At 28.1% G+C, this 20505-nt stretch overlaps 1 protein-coding gene across 2 annotated transcripts in view; it reads right to left on the bottom strand.

Moving 5' to 3' along the window:
- slc4a2b (solute carrier family 4 member 2b) overlaps positions 1–20505 on the bottom strand; it is a 53060-nt gene that overhangs the window by 31423 nt on the left and 1132 nt on the right. Inside the window, exons 2-3 of one of the 2 annotated variants that reach the window (XM_051097921.1) lie at positions 10887–10945; positions 5026–5197 (exon numbers count right to left, since the gene is read on the bottom strand). In XM_051097921.1, coding sequence (XP_050953878.1) covers positions 5026–5085 — 60 coding nt within the window. In that variant the 5' untranslated portion in view covers positions 5086–5197; positions 10887–10945. Of the gene's footprint in view, positions 1–1792; positions 1923–5025; positions 5198–10886; positions 10946–20505 lie in introns of those variants that run through there. The other variant, XM_051097922.1, reaches the window with a different exon arrangement.

Raw genomic sequence — 20505 nt, 5'->3', positions numbered from 1 at the left:
TTATAAATCTACTTATATTTTGTATTAAATAAAAATGATCTATTAAATAAAAATGTTTAATGTTCTTTATATGATAAAATATTTCTTTTTTATATTTTATAATAATATAAAATAATAAATAATATATATATTTTCATTTCTAACAAAAATATTTAAAATTATTTAAAAAAAGTATGTTTATTTATTTTTGGATATGTTCTTTATATTTTATATTTTATATATTTATAATTAATTATAATTGAATAATTTTTATTTTAATAAAATATTTTAAATTATTACTAAAATAAAATAAATGTAATTAAAATGCTCTGATTTTTACAAATACTCCAGATATGTTCTTTATATTTTTATAATATAAAATAATAAAAAATATAATTATAAAACGATTTATTTGAATTCATTTATATTTTATACATTTATAATTATTTAATGAATAATATAAAAAAACAATTACACAATATATTTTTTTTATTTAATACAAATATTTAAAATTATAATTAAAATAAATTAATTTAAAGACGCTCTGATTTTTACAAATACTTCAGATATGTTCTTTATATTTTAAATATTTAATTATTCTATAATATAAAATATGAACAATATAAAATATAAAAAAATAGAATTATAAAACTATTTTCATTTAATAAAAAAAATTACAAATTATTAAAATATTTAAAAAATGCTGTGATTTTAACAAATACTTAAGATATGTTCTTTATATTTAAAAAGTTTATTTTTAAAATATAAAATTATAAAAAAAATCTATAATTATAAAACGATTAATTTTAATTCATTTATATTCATTTATATTTTATATATTTATAATTATTATTTAACAAATATAAATAGACAATATATTTATTTTTTATTTAATAAAAATATTTTAAATTATAATTAAAATATAAAATAAATTTAAAGACGCTCTGATTTTTACAAATACTTTAGATATGTCCTTAATATTTTAAATATTTAATTATTTTATAATATAAAATATGAATAATATAAAATAATATAAAAATAGAATTATAAAACTATATTTTTATTTTCATTTAATAAACAAATATTATAAATTAAAATTTTTTAAAAAATGCTCTGATTTTAACAAATACGTCAGATATGTTCTTTATATTTACAGTATTTATATATAAAATATGCATAATATAAAATAATATAAAAATTCAATTATAGAACTATATATTTGTATTTTTATTTAATAAAAATATTTAAAATAATTTACAATAAATGTAATTAAAAATGCTCTGATTTTTACAAATAATTTAGATACGTTCTTTATATTTAACATTTAATTATTTTTATGATATAAAATATATAAAAAACAATTATAAAACCATATATTTTCCTTTTTATTTAATAAATAAATGTAAAATTATTCATAAAATAAAAAATAAATTCTAGTAAAACAATGCAATGTATGTACAGCAATCTAAACATTTAAGACAGCAATATTAGCTTGCCATGATATTAATCATATTTGCAAGCCTAGATAACCTGTAGAAACACCCCCTTTTCAATATTTACTCAGTCCGATGAGGCAAAATCCACCAGTCCTCAACGTTCCCAAATTAACCTCCTTTCAAAAAGTTTGCCAAGCATTGATTTATACGATCTGATCACAAAGTAGCGCAAAAATACATCAACACTGGCTGATATCAGAGTCCCAGGAATTATCAAGCAACGCACCTCACTGTGAACCATAAGGATGGTCAAGGTAACAGATTTAATACTACAGCTACAGTCATTTAAACCTATGTAGACAAAGCAAATGACTGACCTTTAACTGGTACAGGAAGTCCATCGGTCAATAATCACGTTTCAACACGAGAGTAAAGACAAAAAGATTCAAGTTGTCCAAGCAAATCTGAAAGATGAGCAAACAGAAACCATACGTTCCTCCGCAACCTGTCGTCACATGACCACAGCAGGAAGAGGATATGAAATAACCCAATTTCACGACGCCAGGCCTCGTTCGAACTCCAATCGCTGATTATCTAGTCTTCCCCCAAACACACCCCCATACACACACCGAAAACCAGCAGTCGTATTGTTGGGTTGATCATTAACCTTACGGATCAGTTCAAGAGGCCACCCAATGTCAGTTAACCAGTTAAGCTCTGTGCTTAGACTGAATTAAACTAACTAGCTAAGAGGAATTCATACTCACTAGGCCATGAACTATAGATAAAATGGCTTGGGATGACATTGCCTTCATATTTCTAGAGCTAAAAATCGACTTTAGTTTTTAAAAATGTAGTTTAACTATATATGCATTGCATATGTGGTTATGTGCAATGGTTATGTGAGGAATCAAACACACACTGACAACTATTCAAAATACAGGCTCAAATAGCGAAGAACTAGACTGACGAGACTACATTTGTGTCAAAAGAGAGCTGGCTCTTTAACAGCAAAACCCTAGGAATGCTGACTCAGCGGAGAGCGGGTTTGGAGAGGATGCAATTCAAGTCACTGAAAGTTGCCGCATATCACTGCAAACAGCTGCAGGAGAAAAAAAAATGTCAATTTTGCGGGTTAGAAGGTCGTCAAGTTTCCCTCGAGTTGCCCGAGTGAGTTTTATAGTAGCTGTCAGTGATACCGGGCCATTAAAGACCGCACGGATAATTACAATGCAGAGATTTGTTTAGGCAGTCCGCCTCGGTTTTAAATGCTATTCTCTTTCAGAGAATAAAATACATGAAAGATCTTGTGCATGTAAAAGGAGAGCACGAAAGTAATGAATGAGGCCACTCGATGGAAATCTAAGAAAAGTGATTTATACTCGAATGCCTAAAAAGGACATTGTGTAAACATGCCTTGCATAAGAGTACTATGGTTAACCAAGGTTTACTGGACATGGTACTATGGAAATGGTATTAAATACCAATTAATCAGTCAGTAAAAGTCAGCAGTATAAATGGACAATTTCCATATTTTTAGTGAATGTCTAGCTATTGTTGTGCAAAATAAACTAATTTACCGTTTAAAACTTTACATTCTGGTGTATATGCATACAAATCAATTGCAATTAACTGTATAAGCCTACATGTATTATTAGACCCCAGTTATATATATTGTGTACTTAATATATTACTTAATGTAATGATAGTACTACTACTGCTAATAAAATTTATTAAATCGTTATTTTTGCCAGAAAAATTATTTACCAGAATGTATTTACCAAAAAAATGTAAACACACAAGATAGTATTTCAATAAATAAATAAATAAATAAAATAAAATAAAATAATATTTTTTTAGCTTAATTCGAGGGGAAAAAATAAAATAAAATAAAATAATAAAACAAAATAACTTAATATAATATATTATAATACATAATGTACTTAATGTGATATATTATAATATAATACTTAATGTAATTATAGTACTACTACTGTTAATAAAATTAAAACATTATTTTTTAAGAAATATTTACCAGAAAAATAATTGAAAATACACAAGACAGCATTTCTAATTCTATATTTCTTTTTTTTTTTTTTTATTAAAATGTAATGAAAACATAAAGCTGAATTTGAGAAAAATAAAATAAAATAAAATAAAATATTCAGAGTACCTTAAAATTGTTTTTTTTTGTTAAACTTTTAATAAACGCTGTTAAATAGTGTAAATTTCATGATTTCAATTAATTAGATATACTATTTGATAGATTTATTTTTAACCATTAAACAGAGTCTAGAATAATTAATTTTGGAAACAATAAAATAGATTTCATAGGGCCCTATGTTATATACCTCTAAATCTGTAAATGTAAATCCCACATGAAAAATTCTAATATATATTAACTTATAATTAAATACATTAACAGGAATTATTTATATATTGCATTATACACACTACCATCAAATTTTTGGAAAATCATAAATTTGATTTGATTGTTTTTTTAAAGCTGTTTCTTATTCTCATAAAGACTGCATTTATTTATTGTATTTGATGAAAAAAAAGTGAATTATTATTACAATTTAAAATAACTTTTCTGTTATATATATATATATATATATATATATATATATATATATATATATACACATATATATACATATATATATATATACATATAAACATATAATTAAATAATAATATATATACATATATATTATTTCTAAAGGATAATGTGACACTGAAGTCTGGAGTAATGTTGCTGAAAATTCAGCTTTGCGTCACAGGAATAAATTACATTTTAAAATATTTTATAATTGAAAACAGTTATTTTAAATTGTAATAATATTTAACATTTTTTCTGTTTTGATCAAATAAATGCAGCCTTGCAGAGCATAAGAGTCTTTATTTTATTCACAAAAATATCCATAATTATTTCACATTTTTGACTAGTAGTGTATATGAATTATAATAATTATTCTAGGTATTATATTACTACTTTATTATATAACTATCAGATCACAATACAAAAAAAAAAAATTACAATACTTGATTGAAAGGGGTGTCTTTTAGTATATTTTACCACATAGAAGCTAAAAATTTTCCACAAAAAAAATATTAAGAAGCAACAACTATAACACTGAAATCTGGAGTAATAATGCTGAAAATGCAGCTTCGCAACACAGAAATAAATTACATTTAAAATATTATAAAATAGAAAACAGTTGTTTTAAATGGTAAATATATTTAACTTTTTTCCCTTCTGCATTTTTTAATCAAATAAATGCAGCCTTGCGGAGCGTAGAAGACTTCTTTCAAAAACACACACAAAAAAATCCTTAATTCTTTCTAATTTTTGACTTGTACTGTACATAAATTAGAATAATTACTGTAGGTATTACATAACCATCAGATCACAATACCAAAAAAAAAAAAAAAAAAAAAAAAAAAAAAAAAAAAAAAAAAACTTACCACAGTACTTGATTGAAAGGGGTGACTTTTAGTTTATTTTACCACATAGAAGCTAGAAATAAACAAATAAAATCCTGCGGCTCATGCAAAACAGCTTTGAACATTTGCACAACTCTTTAAATCAATAACGCAGTTGACTTACGTTGTGAACGACTGAAGCCACAGCATTGGTGAGTTCATCTGAAGTCACAGGGTCACTCATGGTTGACGTCAGGACACTGCGGTGAAGACGCTCAACGACAATCGGATCTGAACAGGCTTTAGCCTTTCTCTTTCTCACTGAGACTCAAGCAGGAATTTATAGGCAGCATAACCTGCAAACATTTAAAGCATAAACAGCCTTAAAAATACAACAAACAGCCCCTTGTATCCAAAGACTGATAACGACCAGATAAAAAGTTGCTACTGTAAGAAGAGACAGATAAGAGACACATCCATGAAAATAACCATAAAATACTGGATGTGATGCAACAGCAGATGAAAGATTTGTTCAACTCAATCTCACAACAAGACCATGTCGAATTCAAGACAAAATAGTAACACTTTACAGTAAGGTTTCATTTGTTAACATGAATTTACAATAAACAAACTTCCACAGCATCTTCATTTCCACACTAACATACATTTTTAATATAAAATGCATCTTAATATTAGTTTATGTGCACTAATAACTAATGTGCAATAGTGTTTTATTAACTAACATTAACAAATGCTGTAAACTAATGAAACCTAACTGTAAAGAGTTATTAAAAAAATACCTTGAATACTTGCAAGCAACCAATTTTCAATAGAAAAGCAACCTTTTTAACTCCTAATGTGGATAGGGTTTAACTAGTACACTTGCATTGATGCAGAAAGTACAATTGTTCAATTGTTGAGTTGAGGTTTGACCTCAAACTAGAACATTCAAGCATGTCCATACTTCTTTTTCCAAGTCTTTCTTTTGTTGATTCATCTAAGTGTTTCCCATAGCTGTCATGCTGAAAGCAACAATTGTGTTTTAATCTAAGCTCTCTGGCAATGGGAGGTTCTGCAGCAAAATGTCTTGATATGTGGAGCTGTTTACCTTAATTCAGTTCCTGTTGAAGAGAAACATCCTAACAACACGATGCTCAAATTTAAGATCTTGCATCAAACATGTAAAAGCTCCACCATGATCTCAGCAAACGTCGTTACATATGGTTATAAGAGACTGAATGCATTTTCATAAAAACAAATCAATGATATGCTGCACATAATGAGAATTATTATCCTAAAAGTTAAGTAATCAAGTAATGCAACCTCAAAATAACTAAATAACCTTACCTAAAGAGGAACATGACCTAGAGAGTGACCAAAACTATGGTAAAGTTAATGCAGCTGACTCTTATAGTATGTCAGGAGTCACGTGTGTTAATTTGTGGGACCAGCCCAATTACTCAACTCGGACGGCATCGTTGCAATACCAAGTTCGAAACGCCCCTTATTAAAAAAAAAAAAAAAAATTCTTGTGTTATTTTATGGACATCTTGCGACAGAGTTCTAAGAAACTTGATTGTAACAATTTTAAGAGTTTTCTAAATATAGAAAACGCTATATTTTAAATGTTGCAATGTCTTGTAAGATGCTAATTTTAGATGTAGGCCATTCCTCTTTATAGTTACATCCACTTTGTTGGAAGGTCAACGAATCCAGGAAAGCTTTTCCGGATCGGTTGAGTTCATCAGCCGCATGATTCACACGCTCTGTGAGCAACACATTAATCGAAATTTGGCATGCAAAAAGGGCAGTTATGTAGTAAATGTCTAAATATCTCAATTTTATGACACTTATTTGTTCTTCATTTCACAAACAAGGTCATTTGTTTTAGAACAAACAGCAAGTTTTCGAGTAGCTAGATGTTGTCAAAATGCTAAACCAACAATGTACGATGTTAAAAGTGACAAAAATAACATTTTCACAAATCGTGGAAGCTCAAGCTTCTCTTGGATATTCTGAAACCAAATATCCTAATGACAAATGAAGGACATTTACTATTTAAAAGCTGGAAATGACACTTTTGCGATCAGAAAATGAATCTTATTTTAATGAAACTGAAGATGAAAGACAAAGTACCAGTCAAAAGTTTTTGAACAGTAAGATTAAAGTTTTTTTTTTTTTTTTTAAAAAAAAAGAAGTCTCTTGTGCTCACCATGCCTGCATTTATTTGTAAAATTCTGAAATATTTTTACTATTTAAAATAACTCTTTTTTTATTTGAATATATTTTTAAAATGTAATTTATTCCTGTGATTTCAAAACTGAATTTTTAGCATCATTACTCCAGTCACATGATCATTCAGAAATCATTCTAATATTGATTTGCTGCTCAAAAAAGATTAATTATTATTATGTTGAAAACCGCTGAGTAGAATTTTTTAAGGTTACTTTGATGAATAGAAAGTTCAGAAGAACAGCATTTATCTAAAATAGAAATCTTTTGTAACATTATAAATGTGTTTATCATCACTTTTGATCAATTTAAAGAATTCATGCTAAATAAAAGTATTAATTTCTTTCCAAAAATAAATGAAAAAAATAAATAAATAATTTATATATCTCCAAGCTTTTGAACGGTATAGTGTATCATGTTACAAAAGCTTTTTATTTCAGATAAATGCTGATTTTCGATCTTTCTATTCACTAAAAAAAATCCTAAAAAAAAAAAAATAATATTCATAATAATGTTAATAAATGTTTATTGAACAGCAAATCAGCATATTAGAATGATTTCTGAAGGATCATGTGACACTGAAAACTAAAGTAATGATGCTGAAAATTTAGTTTTGACCACAGAAATAAATTACATTTTAAAATATATTCAAATAAACAGCTATTTTAAATAGTAAAAATATTTGTTGTACTGTTCAAAAACTTTTGACTGGTAGCATACATTTTTAACCATCTTGTAAGGAATTCAACAAATAATGACTGTTTTCGAACTGGTTTCCTCAACAAAGTATTTTCACTTTAGGACAATAAATACACTAAAGTTTCTTTGTTTATAAAAGGAAGTGCTTTAGAAACAGGAAGCATCTACAATTGCACAATGAAAGACAAGACAATCTATGATCTTCGGCTTGCTTTTGTGATGTTGATCACACGCAACCTCCAGTGCTCAAGTTGCTTTAACCAGATGTGCATCTGAACAACGTAAATCTCTATATATAGAGTGTGCACATCATTTTTGCATTAAAAATCACACTAGCTGCATATTTTCTACAATTAAAGAACTAGGATCTCAATGCTGTTTGTTGCTTTAATTTCCTCTCCTTTTCCTGGTTGCCACTTCAACATCTGAGATACAGACAAATGAAACAACAAATGGTTTATTCTTTTTAACAATCATATTTTGCCTCTAGCGATCGACCACAACTAACAACGTACTTGCCAAATCACAGGATGGTTTTGTACACCTTGAAAGAATTAGTACTTGATGGACATGATCCAACGTGGCAAGAATAAAGAAAGTGGGATCAAATATAACAAATTTCTTGTCCGACAGGTATGCAATTCCATACACTGTACATGTAACTTGCAGATTTTGTAACCTAAATTAAAGTTATCCAACTAAATGAACCTGCAGGAGCAAGCATCATTCCCAATTTGGGCAACCCTTTCACTTTTGTGAAAGGCAAACAGGCTTATTGGATTATATTCAACCATGTCTATAAAATATAATTTCAGACAAAGCAAAGGCGGCCAATAAAGATGCCATTCTGTAAATAGACATACAATCACAATGCGGAAACCTCACTGTAAAAATATAAAACGCTCAATGACTGAGTAGCACTGCAAATATAGAATTCCTAGTTTACTAGTGACCAACGTCTCATCCACATGAAAGACATGTCTGCGAGTTGAATGTAAACCTCATACAGAAAACGTCAAAAAAATCGGTTTGGATCAAGCATTATATGGTGTGGCGTAGTGGTTAAAGATCTGGGCTGGAAACTAAAAGGCTGCAGGTTCAAAGCATTGACATATGAGCTATTAACTTGGTGTTCATGTTCAAGACCTAATCTCAAGTTACCGAAAAGTAGTACCTATACTTTTATATTATATATATATATATATATATATATATATAAAAATATTCTATGCAATAATGAATATTTGTTAAAAAAATATTATATAAAATTATATAAAATAATAAAAAATTAAACATTTTTTGGATAATCAAGTCTAAAGTTAAAAATAATAATATATATTATTATATTACATATTTTATTATATATTATATATTAAGAAGAAGAAGAAGATTATGATATGTTTATATATTTATATCTCTTCTTCTTCTTAATATTTTTATTTCATCTTATATTTATGTTTTATTTTATTAAACATATTTTGGATAAATCAAGTCTAACGTTCTCATTTCCAAGCATAAAAAGTAACATTAATTAAAATAAGAATATAACATAATAACAAATTATTATATTATACATTATATATAATATATAATAATATAATCTAATTAAAATATAATAATAATAATAATAATAATAATAATTATTATTATAATAATTATAATAATTATAATAATAACAACAACAACAACAACATACATATACATATATATATATATATATATATATATATATAACTGTAACATTTGTTGGATAATCAAGTCTAGATTTCTCATTTCCAAGTTTGTAAAAATAATTTTAATTAAAATAATAATTTAATATAATTAAAATATAAATAATAATAATAATAATAATAATATAATATAATATAATATAATATAATATAATACAAAAATGCACTTATAATGGAAGTTTATTGGACTGTTTAATCAAAATTTTTTATGTTGTTTTTCCGAAGTATAAATTATTAACTTAAATAGTTGCAAGTTAATATCAACAACCAATCAGATGTTTCTAATTGTGCACCGAATTGCACTTTTGAGTCTTTTTCATTTATTAATTTACCAGATAAGTTAAAAAATTATTGGGGCATTTTTTAATAGACGTTTACATAAGATGCTTTGTCGCGTTAAAAAAAAAAAAAAAAAAAAAAAAAACTGTGCACAACGAAATGAAAAAATGCAAACGTGTTTTATAAAGTTGATCAATTTTTTACATGATACAGCAGATTGTGGTGTGACGCTTGAGTTTTTTTCTGGGTGTATGCCCAACTAGTCGACCTCACTAACGACTAGTATCCCTAATTATCCCTATTATTTACAACTAAGGATTTAGTAAAAACGTCAAATTACAAATACTGCAACTGTACCAAATATCCACAAAACCACACTTAGTTTTGGACAATAATCATGAAAGCTCTCTTATTTTAACTTATTGTTTAAATACAGCACAGTCCTAGACATCAGAGATGCTCTTTGCTATAAGACTAGTGATGTTTAATGACTATCAAACTTAGAAGACATGCTATGCAGCATCTGAGCTCTACATACAAACACACACACCATATCTTTTGACTATTAGATTCATTAGATCATTAACGCTCATCACATTTAAAAGTTACTTACGGGAAACAATAAAAGCACACACTAAACGATGACTGGGCGATATCAGTAAACCAGTGGACTTTTCACTGTTGACTTTGCAATGTCTAGTGATCCATCATGATATGCTGACTTTTTGAATTTCACTTCTAGATGCCAAGTTAGAAATTAATCATACATCCTGTTATGTTGATATATAAAGTTAGATTCATGAAAAAAAAAAATTGAGCATTAAACATTATGCACATTTATGTCAAAATTGTTTAAAACTCATGTGTGACAAAAATGAGTTTAACTAGTTTAACCTAATCACATCCTTGCTTTTTGACTCAGAAAACATGATGCAAAAATATTTAAATTCTGAATGAACAGTTAAATTCATGACTGAATGACCAGCAATTTATATTTTAATTTACTCAATTAAAATGGCAAAAGAAAAAATGCAACTCTTTATTTCCTAAAACATGCATTTTTAGAATTTTTAAGCATGCTTAATGCAAATCCATTGGAACTTACCTCAATGTGCTTACTGCAGAGAAGCCGCCGCTGACATCTTAGTGTAAAGCCAACAGCCACTGTGTACAGAACGCCAGAGAGAGAGAGAGAGTCAGAGAGCTTATAAAGCACTGTGTATCTGCCGTGTTTCCCTCGCACACTCAAACTCCAGCACTAACGGGTGAATCGCTTTCTCCGTTGGATTAGGTTTCCTCCCCTAGACCTCTGACGGCCAGCCATGTGACCGCTGCTCAACAGTGAGTCAGCTCTGACACACACACTCATATTCTTACATAAACAGTACACACTCACACACCTCATACCCATCTCTGTTTTAAATGACAGTGAAGACATTTTAAACAGTAAATGTCATGTCATGTGAGAACATGTTAACCGTGACAAGGACCCTTGGAAGACATCATTCTATCCTTGCATCATTTTATGATGGTTATGGTTAACAGGACTGAGAGCATAAAACAACAAAAAGACACTTTACAGCAGCTTCATTTATTTACCAGTGGCTTAAAACAAGCTTTAACAGGCTTCTTGATATTTTTATGTAACATCTGCTAAGTAAAGATGGTAAATTGTTGGTTTTCTACCTTAACCAAAGTGGGGATTTTTTTTTAATATGTCTAATAACCAATATGTAAAACTAAGTTTTATTCATTCATTCATTCATTCATTCATTCATTCATTCATTCATTCATTCATTGTTTTTTGACACAATCATATACAATTATTAAAATGAGTACATAATACTCATTAATATTTATTTTTATTTCCATTATGATTATACATGCTTTAACAGGCTTTTTGATATTCTGGTGTAACATCTGCTACGTAAAGATGTTAAATTGTTTTTTTTGCACCTTAATCTGAGTGGGATTTTTTTTTTTTTAAATGTCTAATAACCAATATGTAAAACAAATTTTAATTGATTGATTAATTAATTAATTAAATTAATTAATTAAATGCATTTATTTATTTATTTATTTGACACAATGATGGATTACAAATTAGTACATAATATTATAAATAAATGCTTTTATTTCAATTATGATTACACATGATGATAATTAGCAATAATTTAATACTGTGATAAAATATTTAATTCATACTTTTAAATTATTATTTTTATTATTATTACTAAATTTTATTATTTTTTAGTATTTTTACTTATTAATAATATTTGTATTATTATTATTATACATTATAATAATAATTAGCAATAATATAATAATGTAATAAAATATTTAATTCATACTTTTAAATTCTTATTTTTATTATTATTATTACAAAATTTGATTATTTTTTAGTATTTTTACTTCTTATTACTAATATTTGTATTATTATTATACATTATAATGATAATTAGCAAAAATATAATAATGTAATAAAATATTTAATTCATACTTTTAAGTTATTGTTTTTATTATCATTACTAAATTTTATTCTTTTTAGTATTTTTACTTATTACTAATATTTGTATTATTATTAGTAATATTACTAATATCATTAGATTTTTTTTTCACATTTTCACATATTATTAATTATTATTATTATTATTCATTATGATGCTGATTCATAATAATGTGATAAAATAATATTAATTATTAATTATATAAAAATATTTCAAAATTATTATTATATTATATGTTAATATTAATAAGTTACAAAATAATATAATATATTAATAAACAATAAATTATTATTATTATTATTATTCATGATGATTCCTGGTAATGTGATAAAATAATAATAATAATAATAATAATAATTATTATTATTATTATTATTAATTATAATAGTGAACAAATGCAAAAATGTTATTATTTATGCAAACTTGTTCTCAAATAAATCTTTATACGCACACACACATACACACACACACATATTATTGTATTATTATTATTATTGTTATTCATGATGATTCGTAATAATGCGATAAAATAATAATATTATTATTATTAATCATAATAGTAAACAAATGCACAAATTTTATTTATGCAAACTCACTCTAAATTAAATTATATGTTAATATTAATATCAAAAAATATTTTATTTTATTTTATTTTGATTTTATATAAAAACTAAAATTATTAAAAAAAAAATAATAATAATAATTTATAAGAAAATGAATGTTGAAAGCCCTCCTACTAAGTAACTCTGCAACTTTAGAGCTTAATATTGGTTGATACATGGTCCCATGTGCACAAACTTATTTTTATTTGCTCTAAAACCTAAAACTCAAGCACTGTTTGAAGTTGCAAGTATTTGTTTGAACCAACAGCCAAGTGTGTGTAAAATGCTGGTGTGTGTGTGTGTGTGTGTGTGTGAGAGTGTAGCTGCATGAGTATGTGTCAGTGAGAGTCACACGGTCTTGGATCAGCCCAAAGAACCAGCCGCCGAGAATTAAAACTTAAGTCTGCTTCAAAGCTTGGGGTTTTCCTCAATCCCAAAAAAGCTTCAGGAACAGAGGAACTTGGACTGGTCAGTGACCTCTTTAAGTGTACGGTTTGAGGCCAAGACGTCAATGCCTGTCAGCACAACATTATAAGTGGTACCACAGGGTTTTATGCACAAGGCCATACAAAACCAAGATTAAATGAGAATTCTTCAACGATTCTGATGAATACCACTCCTTAAGGTGTCAAAACTGTGTCATGATAAAGGCTAGTTTACGTCATTAACTCAAGTTTGTCATACCATTAGCATGACAAGCAGAGCGGTCTCATTCATAATATTAGTGCTGCAGCTCCCACGGTGTAGGATGAGGTCAGATGTCAAGGAATCTCAGCTATCAGTTCACAGTTAGGTGAGTGAGTGCTGAAACTTCTTGAGCAACAGTGCATTTGACTAATATCTACTAGAATAACCTTACTAACCCGTCATTCTATGGTGACTTCTAGTAGTATGCAACATAGAAACAAAAATAGTGTTGTACCGAAATTACACTTTCGGACAATAATCATTAGCCAAAACTATATTCAAAGTCATGTTATGGCCATTGGCCGAAATTAAAATTCTGTAGTATGTTGTATAAAATGATTAAAAAAGGAACTAAAATCAAATGCTACAAGCCGTGTTATTTTCATTAACTAAAGCCCTACGAAAAAATAAAATAAATGTTAACAGAAAAAATAAAATGCAGAAAAAACTAAAACTAATAAATAAAAATATACTACTGTATATATGCATTTTAAGTAATAAAAATGACAGAAAAACTAAATTACTAAAACATAAAATAAATTGAAAAGAGAAAATATATATAAAAAAAATAAAGATATAAATATTCATCACTTGAAATAAATGTTAACAGAAAAATAAAATGCAGAAAAATACATATCACTTTTGTTTAGTATTAAAATAAGTATTAAAAAGTATTAAGATATATTTAAATAAATTAATTAATAAATAAAAATAAATACTACCTGTATACAAGTAAGTAATAAAAATGACCCCCCCCCCCCCCCCATTTTTTTAAAATTAACAAGTGAGTGTTAGATGGCATCAAAAATAATCTCAATATTAAAAAAAAAAAAAAAAATTATATATATATTGAAAATTGAATATAATTATATATAATTGAATATAATTATATATAATTGAAAAGAGAAAATTATATACATATATATATATACATATATATACATATATATATATATATATATATATATAAAACCTAAAATTAAAATAAAAAGCAAAAAAAAACAAAAAATAATAAATATCAGACAATAAACAATCTGACACAGACAGGTTTAAAAATAAATATATTAAGAAAGAGAGAAAAATAAAAATAAATAAATAAAATAATTCAGCCAACAATAGAGTAAATCTCTATTGTGAAGGATGTGCGTAAAGCTCTATGTGATTAAAGCTCTATTGTGCATAAATGGCAGGGGAAGCCTAATCTCAGACCACCTGATGGACATAACATACAAAAATGACTGAAAACCTGACAGCCGCAATCTGATTGGCTGGCTGCTACATACTTTCCAGGACCCAGGGTGCATGGGATTTTATCAGGCCACAGGGAGTCTTGTTTACAAGTTCCCAGGCGGCTACAATTAGCACCTCTGAGCAATTACTAGTGAAAGGATGTGCCAAAATCAGTGAGGTTTGTGGTATTGATTCTGTAAAAGCTACTGATGAATGGGGCAACATAAAAACAAAGCACGTGTTATATGATATTTAAATCACCTGCATCAGATGCTCGTGATGACGTAAACATGATATCATTTTGCACACCTGCAACCTGAGCTTCAATTAGATGCTAACCAGTCATTAGACGATTTCTTTAGCTTTTATTAGTTTTGTCTTGACCTGCATGTCATCACACAGTTTATGCAATTTCCTGACAAAACAAAAGCTTCGACAATTCTATCTAACATTTGACAAATTTAAAGTTCTGGTAGTAACAACAAACCCACACTTCAGCAACAAAATGAGTAAAAACCTGCTGAAAGCAGCACATCCTTCACAGCTTTCCTGCCACATTAACTTTTCATTGTCAGCAAACTGCTCTGGTCATGATAAAACAGGGAAGTCAGTTCAAGCAAACGCAGAAGAGTGTCAAAACATTAGGAAATGAAGAAGAGCTATTGCATAAACGTGCGGTGGCATGCACAATGCAAGATTGCGACGGCAAAACGGCACTGCATCAAAATACAGATGCCTACTTTTGACTGAACAGAATATTACTGCATTTCTCAGTGGCTATTAAAAACCAGCCAACAAATGCAGTGAATTCAATCTCACAGTTGACTGTCCAATGCCACAGTCATGGTTCGCAGTCCTCCGTAACCAGATTTCACAGCAACCTGGTACTTGGCTAGACTTTCCTTTGGCACAACAGTGTAAAAGATCTACACTGGGAATGTTTAAGAAACATCTCCATAGCCACAAATGTGGCTTAAAAAAATGACTGAATTGAAAAATATGATTTTATAGCTTCCAGAAACAGAGATTATGCAAAACGCTTTGACACATTTGGGTTTCGCTACTTGGGAAAGGCTAGAAACAGATGCACGCTCAATGCACTAGCAACAACAAACAACGGCTCGATGCTTCTGTTTTGGCACATACACTTGTAAACTTTCAACAGACTTTACAGCGCAGTGAATCGTGACCCAGCTGTAATCAAAACAATGTCGTCGCAAGACTCACGAACACACCATCTGGGTGAACTTATGAGCGTTACGAACTTCTGTAAGTAGTTACGCTTCCCGAGTTGTTTCCTGAGGGCTTAGTTTTCAATTGAGTGGAACATGAGATCTAAATTAAACAAAGCACTGGTGTAACGTCTCAAAATTAGCCTTATCATAAGTTTAAGAAACACCTGATACACCCTCAATTCATTCCCAGGATACTTTGGAAAAATAATATGCGCTAGTGACTGATATTTTAGTCAATATTTAGACATTTTGAAGCTGATAATTGTGGCTACTTGGTCAATGATCATTATCATTAACTAAAACTTGACACAAAAAAATTATATAAATATATATATATATATATATATATATATTAGTAGGGAAAAAATCATTAACTGAAATACAATAAAATATAAATAATTTATAAAATAAAAAAAATTATTTCAGCCACCAAGGCAACATTTCTCTTTTACGTTTAAAGTTCAACTACAGCTAAACCTAAAAACTTAAAATCTACCTATACAGACATTAAAAAAAAAAATACTAAATTAATATTAGAAAATTTTAGTAAAATCTCGATAATTGTATAAAATGTTTTTTTATTATTTAACCTAAAACCTTAATTTACAGCTACACCTAAAAACTTGAAATATATAGACATTAAATAAATAAATAAAATCTAATTTTAAAAATATTAACACAAACTATAATACTACTATATCAGTAAAATAACACTTTTTCAAATATTTGTAATTTTTTTTAATGATTTTTAATTTTGAATTGAGAAAATGGTAAACAATATATTCTGTTTTCATTTGTGAAAGACGAGAAATATTTACAATTTTATTTTAGCCACCAAGGAAACATTTCTCATTTACATTTAGTTTAATTTGAATTATAAGCTAAACTATATAGACATTAAATAAAGAATAAATAAATAAATAAAATCTCATTTTAAAAATATGAACAAAAACTATACAACTAGTATAATCAATAAAATAATTTTATAAAATGTGTAATTTTTAATTTTTTTTTAATTTTTTTTTTATTTAAACGAAAACCTTTACTAGGTGTAGTTATGTTTAGTTTAAGTTGAAGTAATGCTAACCTAAAAACTAGACATTAAAAAATAAATAAATAAAACAACTATATATATAAAGACAAGACAGAAAAAAAACATTCAGGTGTCTTAAAAAAAAAAAAAAAAAAAAAAAACACAGGGGTAGGACTTATTAAAAAGAAAAGTACAAATAAAACTAGTTCTTAAGAAGCCATGCAATAAATCAAACAGAATAAATGGTTCATTAATCTGACTGATCTGTTTGAACTCTAACAGGTTGTAGCAGTTAACAACTTGCCAGAGGAAAAAAAAAAATCAGTGAAAAATGGCTTAAATTTCCACCTGTTCATCACAAAAAGTCACAAGACCTGAAATCTTAATTCATATGAACAATTTTCACAATGCTTTCCATGTAATTTTTGAAGCTTGAAAGCTTTCGTCCCAGTTCATTGTAATTTCATGGAAAAAAGTACTGAAATCAGACATCGAATATTCTCTGTGTTCCATGGAAGAAAAAAAACATGAGGGTGAGTAAATGATGACTGAATTTACATTTTAGGCAAACTATTCCGATGCATTTTTCTCAGTCTTCCGTGATTTTACAGCTTCACCTAACAAAACCAAAAGGCAAGACGCAAGTGCTTCACTACAAAGAATGTGTTTACGTGTTTTACGAAGGATTCTGCTGTTGTGCAAGAGAGAAATGACAAGAGCACAGGTGAAACTCAAACTAAGCTTATTTAATTATCACTTCAAGACTAAACAGCCCTGGGACAGCTGTTTAAAGGTGTTTTTCCCTGCACACCGGTCAGCAGGGGTTTCGCAGACTCGGGTTACGGACGCACAAAAGCTCCGTCTGAGTTCTCACACTCTTTGTGTTTAACTTGGAGCAGACAATCACGTCTTTGTAATATGACAGCAGCAAACAAACCCAACAAAGCAAGCCCTGACCAGAGGAACACTGTCATTCATACCTTGAGTCACACCAAAACAAACAATCGCAATGAAATATCGAACCGGCTCACGACAACGTGAACACACTAACACGTATCCTGGGAAATACAGTACTGTAGAAACCACACAGGAGCCCCTGATCAAATGTTAGGTCATGATATCCAAGGCGGTCCGATTCGCAAAATAGCCGTGTCGGATTTGTAATATCGTAAGGTCTACGTGAGAACAACGACCTTAAAAATATTTTTCAGCTGATTAGCGTCACCAGCTGGGCAGACAATTACGAAAGCGCAACGGAGGACTTTTGAAAATAACCTTGACCCCGGAAAATAGTAGGAGCATACGACTTTTTTTTTTTTACGTAAGCCAGGCTAAAGAAACTAGTTTCCAGCTGATCTGCATTGGAATGCTAGCAGGAATAAAGCTTATTATATCATTACTATTTTTTTTTATAAAATCTAGTTTACCAATCAGCAGGAGGTAAATCAGATGAAACCGTCTTATAAGAAAAATCAAACAGATCTTTCTCTAATAATGCCAACTTGTTTAAATAAAAAAAAAAAAATGAATTACATAATTCACAAACAGCCTAAAAAAAAAAAAAAAAAAAAAAAAAAAAAATTACAAATGCCTTTCTATCTTCACTGTATTACTAAAGGATGTTGAAGTGTCGGTCATGCTCTGGTAAGCACAGACAGAGAAAGAACTACAAAGATATTTCTTTCTGATTTTCTGGCCTCTGGCATTATGCCTTAATCACACTACAAAAACAAAGGCAAAGTTGCCAACTTAAAGCTTGCAAGTACTGGTTCCACCAAGTCAGTGCTTTGTTCCTCTAAGAAATCTGACTCCTTGATGGCTTTACAACACTGATTTGACCTAAATCCAGCTGACCCCTGGAAACAAGCACACACCAACCACAGCAGCTTAAAGACTTGAGGTTTATAAACAAACGATTGTGGTGTTTGTCTGACAACAAATTGAAGGAAAAAATGAGAAATGAGAAAGTTAGGTGCAATTTCTGAACTGATATTAACTTGTCCTAGTCATTTCGGCGCAGGAAAATATTATACCTAAAATGAAATCTCCTACAATACAGTTTAATACTAGTGATGACAATATATTTAAATATATACGCTGCCTTTCAAAATATTGGTGTTTTTCAAAAGATGTTTTTTAAAGGAAGTTTCCCAGGCTGCATTTATTTGAGCAAAAATACAGAAAAAAACAGTAATATAGTGAAATATTATTGCAATTTAAAATAATGGTTTTCTTTTTTAATATACTTTAAAAAGTAATTTATTCATGTGATGCAAAGCTGAATTATTAGCATCATTACTCCAGTCTTTAGCGTCACACGATCCTTCATTCGAGAAATCATTCTAATATGTTGATTTATTATCAATGTTAAAAGCAGATGTGCTGCTTAATTTTTTTTGCAATCTGTTAATTTTTTTTTTCAGGATTCTTTTATTTATAAGAACAGCATTTATTTAAAATATAAACATTTTTAAACAATATACACTACTGTTTAAAAGTTTGGGGTCAGTACATTTTCATTCTTTTTTTGATAGAAATTAATGTGTGGATAAAACTGATAAAAAGTGATAGTAAAGGCTTAAATTGTTAGAAAAGACTATTTAAAATTAACGCTCGACTTTTAAACTTTTTATTCATCAAAAAATCCTGAGAAAAGCATTACGGGTTCCAATCAAATATTAAGCAGCACAACGGTTTTTAACACTGATAATAAATCAGCATATTAGAATGATTTCTGAAGGATCACGTGAGTAATGATGCTGAAAATTCAGCTTTGCATCACAGAAATAAATTATAATTTAAAGTATATTAAAATACAAAAATGTTATTTTAAATTGTAATAATATTTAACAATATTACTGTTTTTTCTGTATTTTTGATCACATAAAAACAGCACTGATGAGCATAAACAATTTCTTTGAAAAACAATACAAATCTTACAGACAAATCTTGGACCACAAAACCAGTCATAAGGGTCCATTTTTTTAAATTAAGATTTATGCATTATCTGAAATCTGAATAAATACGCTTTCTATTGATGTATGGTCTGTTAGGAAAGGACAATATTTAAGAGATGCAGCTATTTGAAAATCTGGAATCTGAGGGTGCAAAAAATCAAAATATTCAGAAAATTGCCTTTGTCCAAATTAAGTTCTTGCAATGCATATTACTAATTAAAATTACATTTTGATATATTTACAGTAGGAAATTTACAAAATATCTTCATAGAACATGAGCTTCACTTAATATCCTAATGATTTTTGGCATAAAAGAAAAATCGATGATTTTGACCCATTTAATGTATTACTGGCTATTGCTACAAATATACATATATTATATATCAGTATATATAATATCAATACACACACACACACACACACACACACACACACATACACACATACAGTATATAAAACTATTAAAACAGCTA

Source organism: Labeo rohita, chromosome 24 (genome assembly GCF_022985175.1).
Source record: "Labeo rohita strain BAU-BD-2019 chromosome 24, IGBB_LRoh.1.0, whole genome shotgun sequence".
NCBI lineage: Eukaryota > Metazoa > Chordata > Actinopteri > Cypriniformes > Cyprinidae > Labeo > Labeo rohita.
Note: the sequence above shows the minus strand (reverse complement) of the source record. Positions and strands in the feature narration are given on the sequence as shown.